Below are 7,480 nucleotides of genomic sequence, written 5' to 3' on the forward strand. Positions count from 1 at the left end.
CAGGGAAGACTTGGCACATCATTTTTTGATTCGCCAAAATGAACCAATGAAACCACTGCCTGAGTCAAGTAGCCAGAATGAAGAAACAACGAGGCTATTCATCAGATAGCAAGAATTCCCAAATTTTGCTGGAAGCTGTGTAAATTCATCTAGAATTGAAACTAGTTCAAGCTTCAAACGACTGCATGCTAACGCACGGTCGCATTCACATACCGTTTATAAGTATTTGGAACCTTTGACGTCGGGAATATATTTTGCACGCATCGCATATCATGGGCGTATAAGAATCTTTTGACTTCTTTTCCAAAGATTCCCATACCATGAACAAGGGTCAAGGGCCCAGACGCCAAGTCATTTTTTTTAAGGAACCAGACGCCAAATCAAGCTGCCTGATCTGTACCAGTAGCTACCGAGGACAAAAGGTTTACTCGGTCGCGAGTTGTATCTGTTGGGGTCATAATTCGTGGGTGTTTGTACAATTTGTAGTGGGAGGCTTAGGTCTGCATGTAGCTGCAAGTAAAATTCTATTCCCATGAAATCCTTAGAACTTCTTTTCCTTTTTTCTTTCTTGATTTTTTTTTTGCGAGGAAGCTTTCTTCATCGTTAGAACATTCTGCTGGCAAGAGTTAAAACAACACATGCCCTTACTCTGAATATTCTGACGGATAACGACTGCAACGGCAGGAAACGATAGCACAGGAATCATGAGCCTGATGATTCAGTACTGGCACACGCGCACACATTCGAGCGATTCATATTCCTATCCAACAGATCCAAGTGACCATGTCTTTCTCCATATAGCTATCTAGATGTTCAGTACAAGTTGTGTCACTTGAAGCTGCTGTACCAAATTTGCAGAGCATTAGGAATCGTGGCTGCTCACTGATCTCACTAGACTTCATGTAATGCCCAGATTAAAGGGGGAAAGAAGAGGCAGTTTCCTGGATCCCATAGAGAGAGGCAGGGAATGACTGAAAAGAAGGTTGGAAAAGTAGGTCCATCTCAGACCATCACCCAGCAGGCCCAGCTCCAAGAAGACAGTGATTTGATGGCCCCAACCCGGCAACCCCAAATCCAATCAAACAGTTGGAGGCAGGCAGCGGCGAGTGGGCGTCAGAGATCGGTGGCGGCAGCGATGGGGAACAGAACACGCCGGAGGACAGGCAAGATGCAACAATCATGGAGCCTCGCAGCGAGCCTAGTCTGCCCGCGGCGCAGCAACGGGCCCTTCCTGCTTGGCCGGCGTCCTCGTTGCTCATCACCATGCCGGGCGAAGCATGCGCGGGCCCACCTCCGTCAATCCTACGACGACCGGCGCCGTACCACAGTTTGCTTGCCGGATTTTTTCTGTGACGATGCACACCGACCGGATTTTTTTCTGTGACGATGCACACCGATCATTGCAGAGTTTACGTGTAAAAAGACTTTGTTTTGCGCTGTCTGATTTTTTTTCCAGCTTTAAATATCCTCTCTCCCGATGACAATTCTAGTTATGTATCTTCCCTCCGCAAAAAAAATACAATTCTAACTATGTATCTAAATAAATATTAGTCTACATGCATAGCTACCACAATTATGTAATATCCAGAGCAACATGTAATCGACATCAAATTTTAATGGCGTTCAATCGGAAAAACCAGCTAAAAGAAAAGGAAAAAAAATTCAAAATCTCTAATTTGCAGTTTCAGTAATTCTTCTTTCTTGTTTTGCAATGTCGACTCCAAGTGAACCAACTTTACCAAAATTCAGGGTGAGTACGGAACCAGAGCATGATCATAGCAAACATAAGGAAAAAAAAAACAACTATGTGTATTGTGCTTGAACCAAGATTGTTGCTATCAACATCAATTCTAAATTGGGTAACCATAGTACCCGCATTAAGTGTGCGGCCTTGCAAGTTACCTAAAGCAACACCTTCACCAAGGATACGACAATAGTTGTGGTCACCGCTACCTGTCCGAAATCGGAGCAAAGTTTTTCACCTAGAGATCCTATAGAGAGGTAGGAAGGGGACATACGATGGACATCCAAGAAGGGAAACATCACCTTTAGGTGTTGTCTTCGTCTAATTCAGCACCACGACTAGTATGGCTCCGGAAGCACACCTCGTCCCACCATGGTATAATCTACGAAGCGTATCCCATACCATGAGATCGCCAATCATCAAGAGATGTAGCATCCATTGCCCGAAAGTCGACAGTGTGTGTCCCATACTACACCAACGATGTACATCAAGGCTATTAGCGCTTGCACCAGATCGACCCCGTGCTGCTACCGCCAACTAATGTGCCAGACAATAAACCATGTCTTCGGCAGACGACAACATCATGCTTGCGATGATGGCTCCATGCCGCCCTTCACAAACGTGGCGTGTGCTAAGAAACCATCGTCGCCATGACGGGCTGCAACAAAGCCTGAAGGTCTGAGAGGGTATAGTCGATTCGATCAAAGACGGCAACAGTTGGGCATTCCCCCCCTCCACCCACACACACACCTGACTAGTCGAACATCGTTATCATCCTAAATGGAGACGAGCCAAAGGTAGATGGAGAGAGAGATGGCTGTCAAATAATTTTTGATGGTTTTTGGGCCTTTCCCATCGGTATCTGGCTATTAGAAGTTTCTAGTAAGAGGGAAGGGGAGGGAGAGGAAGATGGGAGAACTATGGTGCCCCACCACCACCCTAGCTACTTCTGGATGGATTTGCGCCTGCATGTTCTAAGCTAAACATCATAATGGTGAGTATTCAGCTCTCGTGTATGCATATGATGTTGAAAGCATTGGCGTTATAGTAAGTAACGGGAACAGAACATGCCATAAATATTAAATTGTGAAAGTATTAAAAAAGCAAACAGGTTTTTTTTTAAAAAAAACTATGCACGGATGTAGACGCATCCTGTCCTATACGAGTATACACGTAAGTTAAAATTCATTCCCATTAAGCAGATGCAGGAGACAAAATGATTGTAGGAAGATGAGAACAGTATGTACTGCAGACCTGCACCGTGCAGGAGGATGCGTAACCGCTGGACCTTTCCACAGTGACAAGCCAGGCCATCAACGATCCGGGAAGGGTTCTGAACGGTTCAGAGAGGGGACATACTGTGCCTCTGCGCGTGCTTCTCTCATCTGGAAGGAACAATAAATGATTAAACGGAACGCTTGGGAACGCCTTGTCTACTGGTCACGGGTCAGCCCTACACGAGCATAATCATGATTCTATAATAAAGTGCAGACATGCTTAACGACAGTATCTTCTATCTTGCTTCATTTTGGTAGTCGAGTGTCAAGTCACGCTCGGCTTAATCACCTGGTCGGCTAAAATATGGATCATGGAGATGGAGGGGCCCGTGCCGCGCCATGATCAGCTGAGTGCTGACCACAACCGAGGTGACGAGGTCGTGAATTTAGGTGGTGTTTGGTTGTCTCGAAGGTAAATGTAGAATCCCATTACATATATTTATTAGTTGCAATGGTTTGTAATCAATTGACACCGTAATCGAATCTCTTACCTAAATAATATCTATACAAGTTTGTTACCCCTTCTCCTTCACCATAATCAGATACAACACTCACATCATAATCTGATTACGTTACCAGAGTTCAACCAAACAAAGAGGGTAATCACCCATTCCGCCGCCAATACACTATAATCTGATTCCCTTTACGTTTATATTACCTTGGCACGAACCAAACACTATCTTAGATCAACCCTCTAGTAATTTTGTGCTAGTAGTGTATCTTATGGCCTTAATTTATGATTGATTTTGTGCTCGATAAATGGAAAAAAAGAAGAGACTGCTCCCTCCGTTACAAATTAAAGGTTATTTTAATTTTTTTTATATATTTGTAGCTAGACATAACGTATATATAGATACATAGTTAAAACTAGGAATCTAGAAAAGTGAAAATGACAAATGGATTAGATGAAAAAAAGAGTTTACTCACCTATACGACAATTGCAAAGAAAAGGAGGGGGATTCTACCTAACAATCAAATGAAAATGAGCTTGCTTACACCTCTATATCCACTAGATGACCATCTCATGGCTCAATATTCCCTATTGTTCATCTTCCTCCCATGATTTCCAGGCTCTCTTTTTGGGGATTGCTACATCGTACTAGCAGATTTACTCCCTCCATACTTGATACTTGATTTTTACCGCTCAATCAATCCTGGGAGGTTAGTGTTCGGGATTTGAGATTTAGAGTGGGGTTACCTATGGCCTGCGGGTGTAGAGTAAGCTTCAGGTGGCTCGTCGGCCGACGGTGGTGGAGGTCGAGATGGTGGGGAGGAGGCAGTGAGACACCCCCGAAATCGGACGGTGGTGGACTCACACGGTGGTGGACTCACAGTTGGACGGTGGAGGCGGGTGGAAGCACCTGTGAACGAAAGTGTTTCGGACCAAATTTTAGAATTTACAGTGCTGCAGACTTTAAATAAACTATGCCTACTGTTTTCACTTTTAACCCTATTCCTCCACTTTTTAGGGTAAAATCCTGTTACTTCCTTTAGTGTCCAGAGCTCTCAACGGTGTCAAATAAACAACACGTCAACAATCACGTAACCGGCACTCACAAAGCGATCTGACAGCACGCCGACGCGAGTAAAATCTCAAGAAAATTTCCATCCCTCGGAACTCGTGCGTTGCCATAATTTCGCAAATCTGCACCCCTCGTACGAACGCCGAACTACGAAGCAAATGCACTTCATAAATAGTGGAAACAGTGTCCTTCGATCTGAGCTGAGCTGCGGATCGATCAAACCCCAAAAAATGAAACAAATTTCTTCGCCCTAAACAAAGCTTAAACCCTGAACCATTCGTGCTTTAACACGAACGCTGCATGTTCTTAATATCATAAACAGAGAGTACTTTGAGAAAAAAAAATTGGGTTAATGCAGTCCCAGCCAGCAGCATCCTCCGCTTCTCGCATCCCAGCCGTCGACGCGACGGCGACGGACGGCCTCGGAAACCCCAAAAATTCTCACGAGAACCAACCGACCAGCGGAGGAACCGCGCGGAGACGGGCGGCGCGCGCGTATTTACAAGCAGTTGCTCGCCGGCGCCGGCGGCCGCCGATGGGGGGCCAGCGGGAAGCTGCGGGTGGCCGCGAACAGCGCGGCAAACGACGAGGGCCGGTGCTCCCCGCGCGCGGGTGCGGCGGCGGCGGCGGCACCGCTGTTGTTGGTGGTGGTGGTGGCTGTGGCCGGCGGCGTGGATGATGCGGGCGCCGAGGTGGGGGCGGAGCCGGGGTTGGAGGCGACGCGCTCGCAGGAGGGGCACATGGAGAGGGTGGTGGCCGGGAGGTGCATGTAGAAGGGCGGCGCCGTCTTGAGCGCGCGCAGCTCGGCGAGCTCCTTGTGAAGACGCCGGTTCTCCTCCGTCAGCGCCTCGCAGCAGCGCTTCAGGTACTCGCAGTCCACCTCCGTCTGCTTCAGCTTCGTCCTGCATGCGCGCGTTCATCCGTCGCCGGAGAAGGCAAGGTTAGCCGAGCCTGAGCTCCCCGTGGCCGTTCCGGGGAGGGTCGGAGGGATGATTAGGAGCTACTAGCAGGGATTTTCTGTGCATGCACCTGGCTCGGCGGTTCTGGAACCAGACCTCCACCTGGCGCGGCCGGAGGTTGAGCTGCTTCGCCAGCGCCGCTTTCTGCTTCTGCACGCCGCCGCCGGCGAGCGACAAAGTTCGTCAACGCCATGAACGAATTGAACGAGGTAGCAATACTAGTTTACAGTGATCAGAAACGTTCAGAGGATTCTTACGGGGTTGAGCGTGCTGTGCTCCTTGAAGCTCTCCTCCAGGAACGCGGACTGCTCCTTGGAGAGCCGCAGCTTCTTGCGCGCGGACGCGCCCTCGTCCTCGTCGCTGGCGCGGGACGACGACCGCTCCCCGCCCGCCCGCGCCGTGGCGCCGTCGGCGTGGGCGGCGCGGCGGCCCAGGTCCAGCGGGAAGGATCCCCCGCTGTCGTTCGGCGACGACGACAGGGCCCCCGCGGCCGGGTCCTCGTCGTCGTCCTCCAGCGCCGCGAGCGCGCTCGCCGCCGCCGACGGCGCCCGGTTCACGTCGAACCCGCGCGCCGGCGCCTCGGAGGAACGCCCTGCGCGCCACAATCAAAAAACGGGGAACGCCGCCCGCCGCCGTCAGGGACACCGTCGGGCATGCGTACCGAGAAGAAGGAAGCGAGGACACGGCAGGGCAACACTCACCGCCGTCGGAAGGCGCCGGCCACTGAAGGCCGAGGCTGGACACGAGGCTGAGCCGCACCGCCGGCTCCGGCTCGTCCACAGGCGCCGCCCACCACCGCGCTCCCGCTCCGTTCCCCGCCGCCCTGCTGCTCCCCATCCCGTCCTCATGCCCACTTCCCGCGGCGCCGACCCCAAGCCCGAGCCCCAGCTCCGGCGCCGCCCTCCCGGCGTCCGGCACGGCCGGCTCCCCCAGGCTCAACCCCAGCTCCATCCCACACCAAAGAGACAAGCCCCGGCGAGCCGGAGGCCAGCGGCGGCAACGACACGCTTTATCGTAGCGCCGGCGGATCGAGCGGCGCGGTGGAGCTAGGTAGCAGCTGAGCGGGTGCGCGACAGCGTTGGAGTGAGACAGTGGGAGTGTGACAACGGCGAGAGACCGAGCTGAGCTCAGCTAGCAGAGACGAGATGATGAGAGAGGAGGATCAGAGGAAGAGGGCTCCCCGGCTGGGGATGTTGGTTTTGACCCTCCGGGACATGGGTTTGACGAGCGCACGTGAGTGGCCCGGCAAAAGGGAGCAGGCAGGGGGGATCGAATCATGAGGGCAGGATTAAAAAACCGCAGGGCCATGGGCATGGCCGCATGGGGGCGCTCTCCGTGCTCTCCTCTCTTTTCCGGATGGCATGGCATGGCGATGGCACGCAGGTGCAGCAGCCAGCAGCAGCGTCGCAGCCGCAGCGAGCGCAGCGGCAGCGGCAGCATGGGCCAGCGGGGAGCTGCTAATAATTATGTTAATCATCACCGAGGGCGCCCGGGCGACGTATCTTTCCCCTTTGGTTAGTAGCGCCCACGATCTTTATCAGAAAGCTGGGCCGCGCAGATGCACCTGCCTGCCCTGCCGCCGTGCGCCGTGCTTGCATGCTCGGCCGAGGCTTCCGGCTCCGCCCTGCTCGGCCGGGATGCGCGTATTTCTTGGGGCGCGTATTGTTTTTGTCCCAGGTGCTGCAACGAGCAACTTGGAGCAGGGCTTTCCCTTTTACTATGGCCTTATTTAGTTGCTAAAGTTTGGAGGTGCCAAATTACTGTTACAACACTGTAGCATATTGTAGCGTTTCGTTTGTATTTGTGAATTATTGTCCAAACATTGACTAATTAGGCTCAAAAGATTCGTCTCGCAAAGTACAACAAAACTGTGCAATTAGTTTTTAATTTCATCTACATTTAGTACTCCATGCATGTACCGCAAGTTTGATGTGATGGGGAATCTTCTTTTTGCATAGTGTCAAAGTTGGAAGTTGG

The 7,480-nt window shown here is 51.4% G+C and overlaps 1 protein-coding gene across 1 annotated transcript; it reads right to left on the reverse strand.

Moving 5' to 3' along the window:
- Positions 1-4,692: 4,692 nt before the first annotated feature.
- Positions 4,693-7,174, reverse strand: LOC117861595 (homeobox-leucine zipper protein HOX27). The gene is made up of 4 exons (XM_034745171.2): positions 6,205-7,174; positions 5,761-6,095; positions 5,574-5,653; positions 4,693-5,446 (listed from the first exon to the last, which is right to left on the reverse strand). The coding sequence occupies exons 1-4, from the start codon at positions 6,452-6,454 to the stop codon at positions 5,044-5,046; spliced, it is 1,068 nt and encodes a 355-aa protein (XP_034601062.1). The 5' UTR covers positions 6,455-7,174; the 3' UTR covers positions 4,693-5,043.
- Between the last annotated feature and the right edge of the window lie 306 nt (positions 7,175-7,480).

This window comes from Setaria viridis, chromosome 6 (assembly GCF_005286985.2).
Source record: "Setaria viridis chromosome 6, Setaria_viridis_v4.0, whole genome shotgun sequence".
Lineage (NCBI taxonomy): Eukaryota > Viridiplantae > Streptophyta > Magnoliopsida > Poales > Poaceae > Setaria > Setaria viridis.

Coding starts and splice junctions, on each gene's coding strand:
- LOC117861595 (XM_034745171.2), bottom strand. CDS start 6,454: ATGGAGCTGGGGTTGAGCCTGGGGGAGCCGGCCGTGCCGGACGCCGGG. Junction 5,654..5,760: donor AGCACAGCACGCTCAACCCC/GTAAGAATCCTC, acceptor GGCGGCGTGCAG/AAGCAGAAAGCGGCGCTGGC. Junction 5,447..5,573: donor TTCCAGAACCGCCGAGCCAG/GTGCATGCACAG, acceptor GCGCGCATGCAG/GACGAAGCTGAAGCAGACGG.